The 20,829-nt window shown below is 40.7% G+C and overlaps 1 protein-coding gene across 1 annotated transcript; it reads right to left on the bottom strand.

The window, feature by feature from the left end:
- Nucleotides 1-821: 821 nt before the first annotated feature.
- On the bottom strand, nt 822-19,354 carry DCUN1D4 (defective in cullin neddylation 1 domain containing 4). Its single transcript, XM_035112080.2, has 11 exons — nt 19,237-19,354; nt 11,604-11,674; nt 10,201-10,240; nt 8,129-8,243; nt 6,321-6,412; nt 5,642-5,712; nt 4,333-4,424; nt 3,571-3,679; nt 2,000-2,104; nt 1,519-1,621; nt 822-1,391 (listed from the first exon to the last, which is right to left on the bottom strand). Exons 1-11 carry the CDS (start codon nt 19,259-19,261, stop codon nt 1,336-1,338), a joined length of 879 nt encoding a protein of 292 aa, XP_034967971.2. The 5' UTR covers nt 19,262-19,354; the 3' UTR covers nt 822-1,335.
- Between the last annotated feature and the right edge of the window lie 1,475 nt (nt 19,355-20,829).

The following is a 20,829-nucleotide window of genomic DNA, read 5'->3' as shown; positions in this document are numbered from 1 at the left end:
TGAGAGTTCAAAACAGCATGTTGACCTATGGTTTAACTTCCTTTAACAACAAAAAGAAAGCCTGCTAATGTTTTATTGCAAACTTCATTTTTAGCACTCTGTCCATTAATTTAACATTCACCATTGGATTTTTGGAAGTATTTCCGCAGTTTGCTATCCACTAAGTAACCTTTGTCAAAAATTCAGTATTAAACTTTATAATGAAGGCTGAGGCGTTATAATGGCTGAGGCCTTTATAATGAAGGCTGAGACAGAGATAACATGAAAAGACATTTCTTAGCACATTAATTCAGCTTCCTCAAGCAACCAATGGCTTGAACTTTCATGTACAGACAGATAAGAGTGGTCCCAAATGAGTGACAATGCTGGTGATTAGTGAGCCCATTGCCTGCAACAGGCATTCTGCTGGGAAATCCAATCCCTGGAATAAAAGATGCCATTGCCTTCTTTAGATTCTCATGTTTGCAAGGCTTTTTGGTTAAGATTTAACAAGAGATTCCAGACCTTGAAACTCACCCACAAATCCATGTTAAATTTTACAAGAGGCTTCATTTTGCTTTCATCATCAATACAGTCAAAACACTAGAACAGCAAAACTGAAATAAAGAAATATGCCATTTTACAAGTCTAAAACCCTTTTTTAAATCAGATTTAATCTGTACCTATTTGCGAACTACAGGAGTCTGAATATTAGGACGTCAGCAGTATCACCAAGCGGAAATCCTTGTGGCACGTACAACTCTAGTCAAGCTATTACACTTTTAATGGGTTTTCAATAAAGACAGCCAATACTTGCTTACTAAACAAAACTGAAGTTGGGCATCTGCAGGATATCCTCTCAAAAATTGGCATCTTGTTGCTAACTGGCAATAGTTCCACGTGGTAACAGTCTCAACAATCACTTTTTTTTCTGAAATGTTACGTCTGAGACCAAATTGAAATGAAAAATTAAGTTACATGGTTATTTAATGCAACTAAAAATATGCCACAAAATTATTTTTACAATACATTTCTGGAGTAATTCCTAGGTGAAGCTTTTTTATACACATATACAAAATTTAGACAGCAATATACACATAAATCACAGTGAGGATGCTGGTTAAGTTCACCATCTGTAGTGTAGATACAAAAATGCAAAGCAGCCTTCGAAGAGAACAATGCTACACAGCAAGCAGAGCTGGCCTCTTACAACAGCAAAACACCAAAAGGTCCCCAAAAATGGGATGCAGTGCAGGAAAAGCAGCATGCGCTTTTATACAAATAGCAGTTTATGGCTAATGGTCGACATAACTGTAGTAACAGAGACTCTTGAGTGGCTGTGCATAGTTAAAATTCCTATGTCATTTGTTTCTCTTTATACCACTCCACGAATTCATCCAGCAACACTGGCCCTGTAAGAAAGAAAGCCACAAATAAAAAAACCTTTTACATAGTAAAGACAAGAAAAATCTGGAATGAACAGCATTTGGAAAGTAAAATATGGTACAATAGATTGTAGCTTTTCATGCAAATACATACATGCTCCATCTTCATCATAATTGCTGAGGTCAAGATTAATGGTTCGGCTGAATTCCAGAACATTACACCATTGGTCCTTGTTGATGACCTTGTATTTAGATTGCTGATTAAAACAAGAGGAGCAGTTACTGAAATCAGTATGTCTGGTCTAAAGGTGTGCAACACTGCTGAACATCTCCAAGACACCTTAATAATTTACATCATACTTTGGAAAAGTTACATACCATACTAGATGTCCAAAGCAGTTTGTGTACACCATCAGTCATCCTTACCCTGCAAGGTAAGTCACTCTTGCCCACATATTAAAGAAGGGCAAGAGTGACTCACACACACAAATTTGCCTGTAAGATTACTTGCAAAACAATTCAAGTATTCAACTCAGGTAGTAAAACTTTTCAACTATCTGCTAATTCCCAGTTTTAACTCTTGGTACAGCATCTTTTCAAACAGTATAAAACATAAAAGGTGTTTCTACTTGTACCTCTAGGAACTGATGAAATACTGGAAAGAGAGGCCATGTTTTTCCTAAGAGAAGTCCTAACATACACTTGGCAGTGTTTATATCTAGACTTCGCTGGTCCTTTTCCTGTCAAAGAGAGAGAGAGAAATTAAGCTAAGTTTATGTGCAATGTTCTTCATTTGAACTAGTAACCATGCCAGTTTATGCTTTACAAAATGTAACTATATTTCAACTATCTTCATTTGGTTCCCTCTTGCTTTTTATTTGTTTAAAATACACACAGTGAAGCCACACCTCCTCGGGAGTTGCTGTCAGCATTTAATGCATATATCCATTCTGTCTGCAAATCAGAGCATCAACTTCCTAATCTGGGTAGCCAATTAAACAATGTACAGTGGTACCTTGCAAGACGAATGCCCTGCAAGATGAATTTTTCGCAAGACGAATGTGTCTTGCAACATGATGGTGACTCTCAAGACGAATTCATTTTGCGAAAAAATTCGTCTTGTGAATCGCAGTTCCCCATAGGAATGCATTGAAATTTAATTAATGCGTTCCTATGGGCAAAAAAAGAAATTTCAATGCATTCCTATGGGAAACCGCGATTCGCAAGACGAATTTTTCGCAAAACAAATTGACTCGCGGAACTAATTAAATTTGTCTTGCGAGGCACCACTGTATTTACCTTTGATTAGTTATTATTTTGAGTACTGTCCGCTGCATAATTGTACATTCCTTTTCCTCTCCTGCAAAGTTCAGCTGGTGATAACAATTACTCAACCTGTGCTCGGCATTTCTCGGTGTCTGGGAGCTTAAGAAAGGTCAATATGTTGGGACTCCAACCCCGTCAGTCTCAGACAGTTTAGTCAATGGCCACGAATCATACATTCCTGAATTGCAGGGGCTTGGACTAGAGGTCACTAGTTGATCCTCAGGGTCCCTTCCAACTCTACAATTCTCTGATTCTATACTCTGCTTCAAACTACATATAGAGGGTCACATGTTCCCTATCCTTGTCATCAGCCCTTCTAACAATGCTGATGTGCCTCTGCTTCTACAGAGAATAATGGTCTATTCCAGATGCCCTCTAGCAGTGGCAAAGGTCTGGAATGTGGAAATAATTTGAGTTCACTGGGTTCTCATTTTTGGACTGTGAAATGGATTGGGCCAATGTGGTAGTTAAGAGGGAAACAGACTGCAGGAATGACTCTTGACCAGCTGTACTATTCCTGGGGAGAACCAGGCAAGGGAGATTTGTGATGGGTTTGGGTGGTCTGCTACTCTGAAAAAAATGCAGATTTCAGAACTAAGAGCTCTAGAAAGAAAGCAAATATGCTTAGGCATCAAACTGGAAACCCATAAAAATTAATACAAGAGCCAAGAGCGGTAACACCGATTTGGAAATGATTCAAATGAGTGACTTGGAAGATTAATATAAAACTACAAAAATACAAATGGAATTTTGCACACTGAAGGAAACTTGACTGGCTTAGTGGAAATCATTACTGGTATATAAACGTCTCTTCATGAAAGAAACCATACAAGAATTCATAAAAATGGGATGATCAGAATGTGAACTCCAAGCTACTCACACGTGCAAAGTCAAATGCATATCTGTAAATAAGTTTAAAATTTGTAGGCTCATTTAATAAGGATCTCAAATAATCCAAAGAATTTCTTAGCTTCTCTGTTGTATCACATCTGTAAAAATAAAAATAAAATACCAATTTATATTCAGCACTGCTAACCATCATGCTATTTTCTGGCCCTGAACGAAATAGTACTTTATCTTTGAATTTATAAGCTGCCTTTCCAAAAAAGCAATACGAGTTACAGCAAAAATATACAGTGGTACCTCGACTTACGAATGACTCGACTTACAAATCTTTCGACTTACGAACGGAGCTGCGCCCGCCATCTTGGATGCGGTTTAGATAGGGTTGCTTCGACTTACGAATTTTTTCTCCCAATGCATTCCTATGGGATTCGACTTACGAATTTTTTCAACTTACGAATGTGCCTTCGGAACACATTAAATTTTTAAGTCGAGGTACCACTGTAGTCTGTATTAAAACCTACTCTCCTGCAATAGCAGGTAAATCAGTCTGTAACTGAAAATGATTATGGCTCTTTCACATATAGTTCATAGACATTCAGTAAAGCAGCTACGAACATTTGAAATTATTTAAGACATATATAAGTATAATTCAAGAGGCCCACAAGGCATACAGAGAATTGCTGGATTATAAGACAGCACTAGTTCTATTTCTGTGCAGGATGAAGTTAAAGTTCACAAAATGACAATGACCCACTGCTAAATTTATTTCACATTTGCTGATGAAGATAATACTTACTGCAGGGATGTCATTCCTTTTAACCATTCTTGTAATGTAAAGTAACCCATGTTCTGAGCATCCAGCTTCCAGGCTAAAACAAGCATAACTACCTGGTTTAAAAACAAAACACAAAACTTGTATTACAATTTCCTGAATTGGAATTCACCCTTATCGCCAACCCCAGCAACTTGTACTAGGCCAAAGGTGCCACCTGCTTTATCTATACCAAAGGCGATGCTCTTATAGGCCCTACTCAGCTCCTACCTCCACCCATCTCTCCCAACCAAGAAAAACGAAAGTGATCAAATATCTAACTCCTTTTAAGATAGCAAATATGTGAATATGCGAAGAAAGAATGACACCCGAAGCAAATAAAAGCCTCTGCAGTACAACATTCGGCAGCAGCTAAGTGTTGTACAATTGCTATATTTTCAATGGAATAAAGACCAACAAGCAAGTGACATGACAGTTCCTGCACTTCCACTTGCAAAATTTAGACAAGTGGGAAGGAGCAACTAAGCTGCAATGAAGGGGAGAATGATCCAAGCATCTAAAGCAGGCATCCCCAAACTTCGGCCCTCCAGATGTTTTGGACTACAATTGCCATGTTTCCTGACCAGTGGTCCTGTTAGCTAGGGATCATGGGAGTTATAGGCCAAAACATCTGGGGGGGAGCACAGTTTGGGGATGCCTGATCTAAAGGATTCACTGCTGAACTCCCCAAAGAAAGGAGTGAAAGAACCCTCCTCCTGTGTTTCAGAATGAGGTGTATAATAAAAGCTGCTCTGTTCTGGGCCTCTGTTGCTGTTTGGAAGAGGAAGAAGGGGTTGAACACTTAGCCTGTCCCACAGGCAAAAGGCTGAGGTGCAAAGTAAGGACAGGTCTAGGGAATCGAAACTATACTGGGAGCCAGATAGAAAGTTCCTGGGTGAAGAATGTTGTCTAATCCTTCTTGTCTAAATTTGTGTCATTTGTTAACCCACAACTATTTTTGCCATTTCTCTCAACTTTTTGGATATTTATTTTCAAACAAAACAAGGCAAAAACATTTTATATTCAAAACCAAATAAGAATATAATGCACAGCGAGTTGGCCAAAGAAAGAAAGGCTTCTGGAAAGTTGCCTCTTCCAACAAGAACACAACCCTTCTCTTTACTGTAACATTTGAGATAGTTGCAATGCATAAGTTGCTTATGGTCTGGAAATAACCTGAGTGAGTAAATGAATGAATGAAAAACCCAAATCCTGTATTACAAGGACTATACTTCCTCCCTTCTCATCTGAAAGCAAACAAGCTCTCTGCCACCTGTAATAAATCTGAACGTACATTTTCTGGTTCAACCCCAATGTCCTCACAGAATTTCTCCATTCCTTCAGGACCCACAATATCATCTGTTCCTATAAGCAAATGAGATTGTGTTACTTCCATTTGTAATCACAGAACTGAAAATTTTTAATAGACCATATATATAGGATTGAAGACATTGCAGTGCCACAAGTATGTGGCTGTTCAAATACTGCTGTATGTATGTATGTATGTATGTATGTATGTATGCATGCTTATTTGAAAGGCTGTCTCCTACCAAGTAGTGTCTCAATCAAAATCAAGCCCTATCCTTTCAACTTTGCAGATTTACATTCAGTAACAGAGAAGCGGCTAGCCAAAGGTTAATCAGGCAACAAAATTTGACTTCAAATTTGCAGCCTTGTATATCCTGTGATTAACCTCTTTAATTCAGCGAGTTTTTTTGTATTTTAAAAAACTATATACAATTTAAAGCCAACCTTCAAGTTGCATTGGCATTGAAAATATGTGTTCACTAACTTCTTTACTCTTTCAGGAGGCTGAGTGCATCTGAACTCTTTTAATGGATACTTTTAATAATCTACATTTTTTTGTTACAAAACATCCTTATATTCAAATTGGAATTGATATTTGAATATTTTTCTTGAAGTTTCAACATTATCTGGGCAACCAGCAATAAGCAATATATATATTCGCTAACCTGCATATTCATAGAACCATTCTAAGCACCTCTTGCTCGAGAACATGTCATCTTCCATCTTTATTCTAGTAGAATCATATTTTCTGTACATTCTAGTGCAGGGGAAGAGGTAAATAACATAATATATAAACTCTATAATATATATATAGATTTATATAAGAATGTATTACCAAGCTGGCCTCTTCCTCCTATCTAATCCACTAATTTTCAGAACTTTGAGGCAATTAAATTAAAGGAATCACAGAATAATCTACAACTAAACAGAACATTCCTACAGAACATTTATGGATGCCTATAAAGGTAAAGTACCCCTGACAGTTAACTCCAGTCGCAAACGACTCTGGGGTTGCGGCGCTCATCTCGATTTACTGGCTGAGGGAACTGGCGTTTGTCCGCAGACAGTTTTTCTGGGTCATGTGGCCAGCATGACAAAGCTGTTTCTCGCAAAACCAGAGCAGGGCACGGAAATGCCGTTTACCTTCCCGCCAGAGCAGTACCTATTTATCTACTTGCACTTTGAATAGCTTTTGAACTGCTAGGTGGGCAGGAGCTGGGACCGAGCAATGGGAGCTCACCCTGTCGCGGGGATTCGAACCACCGACCTTCCGATCGGCAAGCCCCACCCACGTCCCCTATATCAGAACTTAAAGCCATAACACTTGACATGTTAGTTGAAGGAGGAAGGGCGTAAGTGGAACTGATTTAACCCCCTCTCACCTCCAAAGATATTCCAAATCCCTCTGAGTTTTCAACTTCCAAGTCTCTCGTTGGAGATATAAGGGAACACATGCAGGATTATCCTAGACCGACAGCTAATACGTACAAAGTCACAGCTTTTCACATTTAGAAACTATCTTGTTCAAAACCGTGACCCAAAGCTTCATGTCCTTCCTCCACACAAGCAAGAGGAGCAATGAAATCTCTTGTGCCACTGTCACAACTGTCCATATACATAAAGGCAAAATACGGTTTGTTGTTGCATCTAAATGGAGCCTATGTTTTTATTCTGGCCTATATAATTTCAGTGGACTGTAACTTTTCAAGAAACAGGAACTGGGGTGAAGCGGAAAGAAAATAATCGGACTCATATGCAAATTCAAAATCTAGCAGTCATATTTGCATTCCATAGGGCACTATCGTTTTCCATAATAATCAAATGTGTGTAAAATCTACAAACTGAATCCTTAAAAATGCTTCATCCTAAATAGTTTCCTTTGAGAGAAAGAACTATCTCCCCATTGAGTTATTACAAAATCATGCCTCAAAGAAAATAGGCATACTAAAATAAAATACAGTCATACCTCGGTTTAAATACGCTTTGGTTTGAGTACTTTCAGTTTAAGTACTCCGCAGACCTGTTTGGAACGGATTAATCCACTTTCCATTACGTTCAATGGGAAAGTTCGCTTCAGGTTAAGTACGGACTTCCAGAACCAATTACACTCATACTTCGGGTTAAGTACACTTCAGGTTGAGTACTCCGCGGACCCATCTGGAACGGATTAATCCACTTTCCATTACTTTCAATGGGAAAGTTCACTTCAGTTTGAGTACTTTCAGTTTAAGTACTCTGTGGACCCGTCTGGAACGGATTAATCCACTTTCCATTACTTTCAATGGGAAAGTTCACTTCAGGTTAAGTACAGACTTCCGGAACCAATTGTGTACTTAAACAGAGGTACCACTGTAAAACCTACTACCTCCGCTTAGTAAACCAGTTGAGTTAAATACGAGTCCACACCTCCTGACCTGGTGTCCATACAAAAGTAATGACCCCTGACTCAAATAATCAAAGTAAGATCATGTACCCATCATGTCTACTTTTTTTAGCTGATAGGTCATCTCCAGCTGCAGGTCGCCTCTTTTTTCTTGGAGGCATCACTTTGCTAAAGCAGTCTGATGAACTGCACGACCTGAGACTTCCTGTGGAATAATTTAGGAAAGCAAGACAAGGGTTCAAACAGATGCCAAGACTCAATATAGTTCTACTGAAAAAGCATATGAGAAAACAGACATGTTGAAAACACAAGCTTTAAACACAATAAATCACCACACGGTAAGCAGAATAGCAGCAAAGCTCAAAGCACACTAAATTCTCAACTCTTTCAATACGACAAGAGATAAACAGACTGAAAATTAAAAAGCACAGGTAAATAAAATTTAAAAACATATGGGAAATCTGCAGAAGGGGAACCAAAGATATCAGAGAACAGGCAGGTTCAATCAGGCCTTGAGGTAACCTATAAAATTCTGCATAGTTTGGGACAAGAGTACTACCAGCACTTTGCACTGGAGTCCATGAAACTCTTATAACCAGCAAGATATCACTTTTGTAGGTCACAATCTAGCTATTCAGTTTTTACCTTAAGTTTCCAAGGGATCTTCAAAGGTACTTCCACATATAACAAATTACAGTAGTCTGTGCTGGATGTTACTAGGATACACATGCCAAGACTACATCTGCCTACAAGGGTTGCCACTTGGGGATTCAGAATAGGGGCCAGATCCAACAGCACTTCCAAACTGGGCTCCTGATGTTAGCTGCCCATGTGGGGCAGGTTTAACCACACTTCTTCAGTCACACAGACCACTGATCTAAAGCACCCCTATCTTCTGTATCTCATTCTATTAGCCCTCATCTAGTTGGTTATCAATCCCAGGCACCTATTCTGTACTTCTACCAGAGTCTAATGGAAAAGAGAAATAGATCTGGGAGTATTCCTAGAGCTTACTCTTGTACAGACACAGGAGGTGTTGTGTGGTAAAAGCATGTGTGCTATTTAGAATTTAAAATACAAAACACATCTAGTTTTATAAAACTGGTATATTTGTGCAGCTGCATCTTATCTTCAGGCACAAAGTCCAAACCAAAAGTAGAATAAGCAAAGCAACCATATTCAGGCATCATCAGAACACCAGGCAGGTGGTGTTCTATTCATTCCTAATGATTTAATTTAGCCATTTTAAAAACCAAATCCTATGCAAGCCTACAGAAATACAGGACTTACCTTTCTCTAATGTTGCTTCATGAAGATAAGACACTTTCCCAGCTGCCCCCAGCCTTACATCACCTCTACATCCTGCATCTACCAACTCCTGACTCATTATTAACACATATCATCCCCTCCAACATAAATAAAAGTATATAGGGAAAGGAAGGCTCAGCACACAGAACAAGGGGCAAGAGCACCACAGAACATCTTTATTGCTTACAAATTAAAATGAGCGCCTTAAAGGTGCAATCGTAATGCTTTTTGATGCATGAGTAAATTTGCAAAATCTTAACTGACCTCTTTGGCTGAAAGGCTTTTTGATCCTAACTTTAAAATTATAATAAGCCATCTAAGTGAAGGGGCATAGTTCAGTGACAAAAGTCATGCTCTGCATAAAGAAGGTGCAAGATCTCTGCCATATGACTGGGAGAACCACTGCCAAACACTATCGAGCCAAGGAAACCAATGGACCGGCTTAGTACAGCTTAATATGCTCATAACACTCATTCACACAATCCATTTGTCTACACTGGTGCTATAAAATACAGTCATTAGGGCAATTTTCACAATATTCCACTATAGTGGAAGCATCTTCTACTATAAAAGGCGCTATTTTGAGATGTGACATTTTAAAATTCAACAATGGTTTTCATAGTACAGTAACTTTTCCCCCAAAAGATTTTTTTTAATGGGGTTGCTAGGAATGGCCAACTCTTGAACCTGAATACTTACATAGCCTAGCAAATCTTACAAGCTAACTGATTGTCCCTCATTTTTAATGTCAATGCCCCTTCCTTGTTGGTATTAATTTCTACAGTCAGGAAAGTTCCCCCTATACCTTAGATTCCTAAAACACACCACAGTATAATTTGTATAAAACTCTCTACCTGTTTGGTGATCGTCTTGACCAACGTCTTCTGTCAAATTCTGTAAAATATTAAATCAATGCAGTTAACTAGGAGTTTAGCCATTTTCAAATAGCACCAGCTATCCAATTTCTTCTTACTATTTCCCATCCCTTTCTAAATTTACCCCAATGGCAAATTTTAGATTTTAAGATTCTCAGGGATGGGAATGGATTTGAGGAGGTGCAATGTGCAAGGAGAATTCCTACTATGGAAATCCTCATACGTGCCATTGGATGTCATCCCAGAGCTTCACTGCCGAATGGGTTTGAGAGTGAGTATTTGCCAACAGTAAATTAGCACTTGGATTTGGACACTAGTAACCCTATCTAGAATGAATGAGCTCTGGGAATGGCTGCAGTAACCATGTGTTAAAAAGCAATTAAAGCAAACATGAGGGACTGGTAGCCAGAGCATAGTTGAGACTGTAAAGTGCCATAACTTTTTGAGCCTGCAATACAGTTGTCCCTTGGAAGTCAAATGGAATCCGTTCCGGAAGTCCATTCGACTTCCAAAACATTTCAAAACCAAATTGCGGCTTCTGATTGGCTGCAGGAAGCTCCAAGGTACGGCTGTAATAGGAAAGGGGGGAGTTGCTGGAAACAGACAACAGAGCAAAAACTAAGACACAAAGGGAATATACAACTCTACCTTGCGTTAAGAAAGAATAGCAGTTTTGAATGGTCCATCACCTGTGCAAAGACTGTCACTTAAGGGAAGGCTTTTAGTAAGGATTAGAAGCTGCGGCAGCACTTGTTTAGGTTTGACTTGGGTCAAAGGTTGGGGGCTAATCAATCTATTGCCACATGAGAAAATAGAGCAAGTGTGCAACAAAGATGAGCATGCTGCCTCGATCATCTTGGCACATGCTACCCCTAACCTGCACAATTACTCTGGGAAGATAACAGACATCCTCATCTTACTCATGAGGAAAGGGGAGGATGTGCATGCCACAGGATTCTGCAGCCATTAGGTGAAGGTCATCTGAAATAAAATCCATGGTGCATCTAGCAATGTGGTCAGTAGGAAATTTGAGTGGGGAAGTGTTTTCATCTTCCCTACTTGTGGAGGTGTGCTTTGAATAAAGTCTCCTTTCATTCCTTGTCCTTTGTACAAATTTCAGCAATTTGTCTTTCCATTGTGTTGAAAAGATTCCAAGGGTTTGTAGCAAAAAGCTGTCATGGCTTCATCTCCAAATGCTGAGTATACATGAAGAAGGTTAAGAGGCATGGATGTTTGAAAAATCATTTTCAATCATTTTTTACATGTCTACTTGACATACATCTATTTACAAAGGTACAGCCAGCTCTGGATAATCATGTCAGGACACTTTCTAATCAGATAAAACTATGTAAGTAGTAGATTTAAAAAATGCAAGTGATTACCAGCCTATTAAGAGTGTGGTAAATCTTATGAATATTTGCCAGTGTTGATAGATGAGAGTTCAGCTGAAAATCTAGAGAGAAATAAAAACATTTTTTCTTATTCTGGTTATGTCACATTTTAGAATGCTTAATAAATACATTTCAAAAGTACTGCAGATAAAGCTATGTCTTAATTTTGAACTGCCTTTCTCCTGTCATACAATACAGTGTGTGTGTGTGTGTGTGTGTGTGTGTGTGGCTTTTTTGAACTCCTCCATTAAATGACATATCTGAATGTTATTTTAGTCCCCTATCTTCTTCTGCAATAGTAATACTACATCTCAAACCAGTGTTCAAAATTCACCAGGCACATTTTGCATCTGGCTAGTGGCCACTTGTGACCAAGTGAAGATGCCTGGGTGCCAGGATGGTGCCTGACAAGTCCGTCTGGAGCTGCATGCCTTGGGATCACTGGATCTTGACTGACTTCACACACTAATACCCCATCCTGTAGATTTCTATCAGTTATATTTTATCTGCACAATCAGAATGAATTTCAGGAACCAAAATGTTGTATTGATCCGATCAAGGCAAGCTAAACTACTATGAGCATTGCCTGCAATACCACTGTAACCATTCACAACACAGATTTGCCCCAATCTAATTGACTTCGTGGTGACAAATGTCTCTAGGAATGTGTAGAGGCAAGTCATCTGAAGGTGTCACCTTAAAAGTTTTATAGTAGTGTGATGCATCTGGGAATGATAGTCCTTTCTAGCAGAGCAGCACTATGGAATGTCTTGCAGCAGGAAAAAATTCTGACTTGCTTAAGAGCAGCCACACTGTCTTCCAAATTAAATTATTTTCAGGTACGTTGCTCATAGGATTGTATAACTAATTTATTTTAATATTAGCTTTTGGTCAGATCAGTATTATTACTTTTTACATTAGAACACAATGTCACACACCCCACAGCCCCCGAAAAAACTACAGTATTGCATTATCCTATACAGTTGTACCTTGGTTCTTGAACACCTTGTTACTCATACATTTTGGCTCCCAAATGCTGCAAACCTGGGAATGTGTGTTCCGGTTTGCAAGCGTTTTTCGGAAGCCGAACATCTGACACTGGTTCCGATTGAGTGCAGAAAGCTCCTGCAGCCAAGTGGAAGCTGTGCCTTGGTTTTCGAAAGTTTTTGGAAGTCAAACAGACTTCCGGAACTGATCACATTCGAGAACCAAGGTATGAATATTTCACTTGGCTTGCTTCAACTCTCAAAACATACAAAATTTAGAACATGATGGGAAAAGGTTTTCCATCTTCAGTAGCATAAAGTTATTCTTAGCTCTGCAAAACATATCTGGAATAAAAGGTTTGCTATGTATCCATATGAATTTGAACACCCATCTAGCCCATATATGCACTTAGGCTAGAACTAAGTTAGAATGGTCAATCAAATTATTGCTGATGTCACAGAAGACATCCTATAAGGTTCTAACCTGATGTATAGAAGCAGTGGTGTCTTTCATCGTGAACAACTTGAGCCTAGTATGGCTCTATGAGTAGAAAGGGACAGTTTATACAAGTCATATCCATAGATACCAGGAGTTGTGCATTGTTAGGCACTGGGCTATTCTTTGAACAAAAGAAACATCATAATCAGAGGGAAGGTGTCCTGTATCTAGCAGCTGCTTTGATATCCCAATCTTTGTCTCTTGTGAATTGCTTTGTTCCAGCTGGGAAGAGATTTCTACAACCCTCCCATTATTCTATTAAAGGTAGACCAACAAAACATAGCAACGCATTATTCCTAATTTTATACCATATTGTTTCTCAAATACGTCGGTTCCTCGCAGCCCCTTGATGTGCTCATTCTTGAAGACAATAGGCTGTATCCAACTAAGTTTTACTCAGAGTAGACACAATGAAATTAATGGACCCAAGTTAGTTATGAATTCTACGATTCTATGATTTCATGGTGACGTATTTTAGTTCAAGATCAACACTGCCTAATTTAAGAACTGGAGTAAGCACAACAGATATTTTCAAGATGAGAGAATCTGAAACTTCACAAGGAAGTTGTAGAATGGAACTACTGTACAGAATAAGCTCAAGTCATTCATGTGACAAAGCACCTATGCTACATTTCATCTGAGAAATGATTACCTGGGAGGATCAGGTTAAATTGTAGCATTTTTGTATTAAGCCATCTTCATTGTCTGACGTGTGAAAGGGGAAAACAGGTTTTATGTGCCACCAAAGCTTATGAATGCTCTCTGAAGGGGAGATCTGCCTAGCCCTAATTGTGGTCCAGTGGGTAGTGAGAAACCTTTTATTCAAATAAACCTTTGGCTCTTTTTTATTTAAGTATTTTAAAGGCTGAGTTGTATGGTCAGTTTTAACTTGAAGCTTTCATTTTACAGAATTTTTAGATGTAAAAGCGACAATTTTATTACAGTTAAAAGCCATCAGTACATCTCTAGAGGTTTTTAGGTTTTTATTTATTGTGTTTATTGTAATTGGTTTAATATTTCTATTGTCTGTAAATGGCTTTGAGTTATTTCTAAGAGTAAAGCAACTAATACATACAAATAATAAAAGCAGCAGCAACATGATGTGACAGAGTTTACCATGTCAGGCCTACTATTTATATCACAAAACGGCGGAAGAAAAAAACATGAACTTAAAACACTTCTTCAGCTTTCCGCAAAGAGAATCTGTTTCTCATTCTCTTCCTGATGCTCATGATGTTCCTCCCGTGTTCCACAGTTGGGGATTCAACACATGAAGTGACTGACATTTTAAATATGAAACCTGAAGTAATTTTTCAAAGCCATTGTGTTGCACTAATACAAATTATTTTCATCATGTTATTCCCAATGAGGCTTGCTCTATCTACTTAACAGCTCACTTGTGCCAAGTCTTCCAGTTTGGCCTCATACCAAATCATAACAAACTCCAGCAAATATTAGGGAACTGGATCAACTCTATGGTGGCCTCAATTCCTCCTATAAGGGCAGGAACATAACCTTCCAGAATTTAAGAATGTAAGTCAGAGGCCAACAAATTTACAAGGGGAGGGGGGATTTACATGTGGAAGGGAAAGCATTTCCTTCTACTGTATAGTTATTTCAAAAATTATCAAATCAGATTAGATAAAATGCATGTTCATTTTAAGCTTGTTAAAATTAAAAACCTATGTGTTACATCCTACAATATTTAAAACTCACGATTGTTTCCAGAAATTACGTAAGTGGAAGACTACTCAGGGCATTGCCTCCCCTTTGCTCCCCACTGCAGACCCCTAAGCCTCCCTAAAGTCTCTCAGAATGTTAGGATACCTTTAGGAAAGGTCTGGAATATGGCGTGAAGGGGGACTCTTGCACAAGTTGTCTCTTCTTGATTTTCAGAGAGCTGTCCTGCAAGCCTCCTAACTCCCGCACAGTGGCGTACCATGGGTTGCTAGTGCCCAGGGCCACGCCGAGGGGACGTGGGAGGGAAACGGACGGAGTACGCTTGCACATTCAACTGCCCAACAGCATCTGTGCCACCCAGGAGATTGCAGTTGCAGATATAAGAAGAGAAGAGCCAGTCCGTTGTCTGGAGAGGCCACTTCCTGGTTCGCATCAAGAATGTTTTCAATGGAGCCCAACGACAGAACCATGCAGCTGCACTGAAGCAGCACCAGGTGTTGCAATATTGTGCCCCTAACAATTTTGGACTTGGGGAAACTGCCCATATGCCCCACTCCCTGCATGCTACACTACTAATCCTGCAAGAAACCTTTTATGGTACAGGGGACTTAAGTGGGGAGAAAGGGGGCAAGAAACTTCACTAGTGCCCTCCTGAGTGTAGAATTTCTGGGCACAACTTAACAGTATTTCAAAATTCAAATTTAAAGAACAGAATACAATAGAAAACAAGGATACGTGTGAGGCGTTCTTTTTTTTAAAAAAAAGGTTTACTTGAATGTGACAGAAACTGATTCAATAGCTGCTATTTTCTTAAAGTTCTCTTTACTAACTTTCCAAATATATGGGGTTCTAAATTTATATTACAGTGGGACCTTGAGGATCAAATCCCCTAATACAAAACATGCTTACTTAAAATCAATTTCTTTCAAGTTCAATGGGATGTCCTTCCTTGCATGTATGCTTTGAGAGATTATACATGTTTTCTTGAAACTAAGCGCCTCTAACTTCAATAGAACTTATTCTCCAATAAGTGCTTATAAGATGACAAGCCCAAGAAGCCTTTGGCAGTATCTTCAAAGAACATGTTGGGAATTTAAGAGTCAATTCCAACCAAACATGTTTAGACTATTTTGTTTTAGACTACAGTAAAACATTGCTCCCTTTCTTCCAGATAAAGTTTGTGATATAGTCAAACCTCGGTCCCTGAATGCCTCAATTATCGTACATTTCGGCTCCCGAATACCAAAAACCCAGAAGTAAATGCTCTGGTTTTTGAACATTTTTGGAACCTGAATGTCTGACGTGGCTTCCCCTCGAGTGCAAGAAGCTCTTGCAACCAATCGGAAGCCACATCTCAGTTGTCGAACGTTTCAGAAGTTGAACGGTCTTCCGGAATGGAATATGTTCGACAACAAAGGTTTGATTGTACTTGTTTCAAGACTGACTTGGTCGGAGCCAAGCAAGAAGGAGGACCTCAGAAGCCATGATGCATGTATAAAATTTCCCTCACAACCATTTCCACATATCCAAATATTCCCCTTCTTGTTGAACAAGGATTTTGAGGACAAGGGATCTAGTTTAACATAAAGACAATGGATCTACCGTAAAACAGTGAAATTATACAAATACATATCTGAGTATTCACAGAAAGAATGAGGAATGATTAACACTATCACATGAGCTTCAGAATCAGCTGTCTGTACTAGAAATTGGAATACAGTAATACCTCGGGTTACGAACGCGATCCGTTCCGGATCGCAGTTCGTAACCCGAATAGTTCGTAAACCGAACGCGATGGGCGCCGCCATTTTGCGCATGCGTAAAGCGCGATTTTCACGCTTTGCGCATGCGCAGATCGCGCGATCGCGGCTTCTGCGCACGCGCGCGGGGCGAAAACACTTCCGGGTTTGCGCAGTTCGTAACCCGAACTGTTCGCAAACCGAGGTGGTCGTAACCCGAGGTACGACTGTATTTCAAAGTCCTTCAGCCTCTCCTACCTTAGACACAATCAGGCACGTATTTCAACATTTTGAAATAAAAGGGGTGAAAGAGGATTTTATTTTTTGAGAAATTCAGCAAATTAGACTTCATGGAGCAAATAATATCTAATATGAAGGGAAAGTGTGAATAAGATACTTCATAACCTGAACGCTGCATGTGCAACACTAGAACAGAAAACTTTAGTATCTCTATCTGAATAAATCACTGAGTGGTAAGTCTAAAAGTATAGCTTAAGAGTTACTTTACAAAAAACATTTTTGTTCATCTTTCAAGTAAAACTAAAGGCTTCTAAAATATCAGAAGAGGGAGATGCTTTAGAGAAAACACTGACACCAAATTCTCTTGCTAGGCCAGCAATTACAGTTCTTTGGTTTATAATATTCCTAAGCATGTTTACTCAGAAGCATGTTCTAGTGAATTCAACTAGGCTTACATATACTTAGGACTGCGCCCCAATTTATATGTGGGGTGATCCTCGCCAAACTCAATGAGATTTGCCTCTTAGTAGATATGTACAGGACTGTAGTGTAAAACTGTTAAGCTTTTAAAATGACTGAGTTAGCAAAAAGAGTACTGAAGAATTATGGTTTTCTTGCCCATGGACACTGTCCAGTCTAAAAATATTTTGCTTGTTCTGCTAAATATGTAGCTTCAGTAGCAGTTAAAACAAAAACCTGAGGTGGCTTCTTCCACTTCTCTCAGAAGGCATAGGAGGTTGACTATGACTATGCTTCTATGTTATTTATAATTTTGGCTTAACTGCTGTACAGTTCTGAAAAGCATGTGGGAATACTGAAAATGTATAACACTTTAAAATGTATAAAAATAATGGAGGGCACCACAAAAGCTTTTTACAAAGCTATTCCTCAGCAACCGGAACAGATCTGGGAAATATATTTTGAAAAACTTGCTTTATTTTCGCTTTTAAGTACCCTAATCTGAACTAAGCTTTCATCATACAGCAGATTTTAAAGGAAATTTAGTTTCAATTTCATATAAGCAGCAAGATGCATTATGGACTGGAGTATTTATTACCAGCCTTACTACCAAGGAGTAGGAAAAAACTGCAGGAAGACAACAAGCATCTCCAGCAAGACTGTTATGTTCCAGATTACCTTTGGAAAGAAAGAGTTTATTCATATAATTTAACCTTTACACAAAATTCAACTGTGCCTGAACATTATGCCAGCTAAATCTGCTTTGACCGTCTGCCTTTGTTTGCCTTAGTGATTTTGGGGGTGGGCGTTCTCCTGAAGACCTGTGAGCGATATTTTAAGACTGGGTTATCACTGTGTTGGATCATGAAGGGGATACAGTGATGGGAGACTTTAAATAAAAACTCAAAAAAAAGGAAAAACAGAAAGAAAAACTGGCCTATAACAATCTACAGAAGCAATCAATCGTTAAAGAGACAGATAAATTTGTCTCCGGGAAACAATACTTTGCAGCAATGTAAATTGTGGAGATCAGCTGCAAGAACAAATTTACTTGAAGGAAGTTAGTGGCTTTAACAGAACCGCCTTCCAAAGCAACATGTTTGGGAAGAGGGCCAAGGGCTGCTTCACCGCCACCCCCACGACTTCTCCAGAATGCAATGACAATCTGTCAATAGGGAACTTTGCCCAGTGCAGGCAAAACACTGGAGAAATAGAGACGTTTGGACAAGTTAAAGATCAAAAGACCATCGGGATGCAAGAGACTGGTCCTTCTACTCCTCCAATGCTGCTTATTTCTTCCCCAAGGGAGCAGGTAGACACACACACATCCCTCCAAGCCCCAGCCCCCGATTCCCTAGGCATGCACGACCCAGCAGGAGAGAATCCACTCCCCCCTGGCCAACCTACCTACTCTTTCCCCCAGGCCAGAGAGTTCTGAGTCGCTCTCAGGCTGCAACCCACTGACCCAAAAAGAGGGGTGAGCGGAGGAGGAGGAGGAAAGAAGGGGGTGGACAAGGAGAGAGAAAGACCGTTGGCAGCGCGCTTGGCTCTGGGAGTTGCAGTGCGCAGCCTGCGCCGTGCAGCGCCGCGGCCAGGAGGCGAGAACTCCAATTCCCACAATGCAACGCGGGATAAAGAGAAGGGGAGAGAAGGAGTGGGGGAGGGGGCGTTTGCTCCTTCTGCCCCCTTTCACAACGGGGCCCCCCAAGATACAGGCCCCTCCGCTCCTCCTCCTCTCTTTCGGTCGGAGCGGGGAGGGGGCGGCTAAGAGGAGACCACCGGGCGCGGAGAACAATCGCTGTCCGGAAGAACGAACTGCGTCACAGCCATTTCCTCCCCCCTCCCCGTATTTCGCCGCCGCCGCCCGTTAAATTCCCTTCCCTTTTCCCCTCACCCTTTAAACGCGCCCGCCCCACCCCCCGTGAGAACATTCCCCTCACGCAACCATCGCTGAGCGGTCGCCTAGCAACCCCGGGGGCCCCCCCAGCCCACTCACCGAGCGAAACCTCCCCGCTACTTACTGACAGCGGCGGCATCCGAGTGCATTTTTGTGCAGCGCCGGCACACGCGCTGCCCCGAGCGGGCGGTCTGACCGGCCTCCTCACTCGCTACTCCGTGCGGCTCTCCCCGAAGGCAAGAGGCCCCGCCCTCTCGCCCCGCCCACGCCCACACCCCATTGGCTCGCGTTCTCCTCGTTCACGACCGCCGACGCCGTGCCGATGGGCCGACCCGCTTGCCACTCGGGCCTGGCCCGGCGTTGCGCCCCCCGACGGCTCCGCCCAACCCCGGCCGCCGCGCCTCTCCATTGGCCGACGTGTCTGCAAAAAGACCCGTGCCCGCCTCTCTGCTGCTATTGGGCCGCCGCCGCCGCCCCTGGAGAAGTGCGGAGGACGAGCCTCCGGTTCTGATTGGGCGGCACGGGCCCACAGGCCGCGCCTACGTCGCGAATTGATTGGCTGAGCGGAGTGGAACGCGAGCCATGGATGGCATGGGGAGTTTGGGGAACAGCTTCTGGCTGTCATGGTTGAGGATGGATGGGCGCTTCGGAATAAGAAGAGGCGCTGCATCAGAATGTGGATAAAGGGCTTGAAGCCTTATAAAGCCTTTTAAAAAACAAAACAAAAACATTTTGGATTGCATACTTTTTCTAAGAATAATCAGTGCTTTTTTTCTTAAAAAATGTTTAGGGGTACTCTCATTTACCCCCTCATATTGAAATACTGCCCCTCAATGAGGCCAAACTTAGATTCACAAATGTTTAGGGGTATGTGTACCCCTGCATCCCCCCAGAAAAAGCACTGTTGTTGATAACAGGCTTAAGAAAGGAAAGGAAAATAGACAGTAACAATCCCAAGTGTCGTGCGTGAATGTCAAGGGACAGTGCTACATGACCTGCAGATGGCACTCATGGCGTTTGCCATTGAAACACTGATGAAAGGAACACTGCACCATGCAGTGTGTGTGTGTGTGTGTGTGTACACACACACACACACACACACACACACACACACAGTGCCTTTATTAGACCAACTTCACTCCGAGTACGATTAAACAAGCTTTCAAAATTCACAGAACTTTTCGCCAGGGATAAAAGCAGGCCATTTGCAGCCTATGCACAAAGAAAGGTCACACCCACAGTTGCTTAGCTTCTTCAACTCAACCCGTCTGAGTGATTTCTAGTACGTCAAACTCTGTTATTGCGTGCGTGTTTGCAGTATTTTAAAAAGTGACGTGAATCGCCTATCAGCTATATTGAACAGCTAAAGAAATTTGCAGTAACTGCATTTGCTTTATCCTAACGGGAAGACATATGTTTCAGCATAAGGAATAAAGGGCCTGACAAAAGACATAAGAAGATATTTGGTTTCATGAGTATGGCCTTTATCAGGCAAAAAAACCTCCAGACATGCGGTCCTTTCCATGTGTATTTCATGGAAAGATATTTCATTTCTGCTAACTCTTCACTGCTGCTACACACTAATTTTTGTTAATGCACTTGCAAATAGGAACAAATAATTATTAAGTAGCACAACAGTTAAGCACTATTGTTTCTGGTCTTGGGCCTTAGTGCAAATATATAGATTTATAAGTTCCATAATAAAACTAGCTTTTGA

The sequence above is a fragment of the Zootoca vivipara genome, chromosome 9 (assembly GCF_963506605.1).
Source record: "Zootoca vivipara chromosome 9, rZooViv1.1, whole genome shotgun sequence".
In the NCBI taxonomy this organism is placed as follows: Eukaryota; Metazoa; Chordata; class Lepidosauria; order Squamata; family Lacertidae; genus Zootoca; species Zootoca vivipara.
Note: the sequence above shows the minus strand (reverse complement) of the source record. Positions and strands in the feature narration are given on the sequence as shown.

Excerpts from the sequence above, each read along its gene's own strand:
- DCUN1D4 (XM_035112080.2), bottom strand. The coding sequence starts at position 19,261 with ATGCACTCGGATGCCGCCGCTGTCA. Across the intron at positions 8,244-10,200 it reads TCAAGACGATCACCAAACAG|GAAGTCTCAGGTCGTGCAGT; the intron begins GTAGAGAGTTTT and ends ATTATTCCACAG. Across the intron at positions 1,392-1,518 it reads TTATGATGAAGATGGAGCAT|GGCCAGTGTTGCTGGATGAA; the intron begins GTATGTATTTGC and ends TCTTTCTTACAG.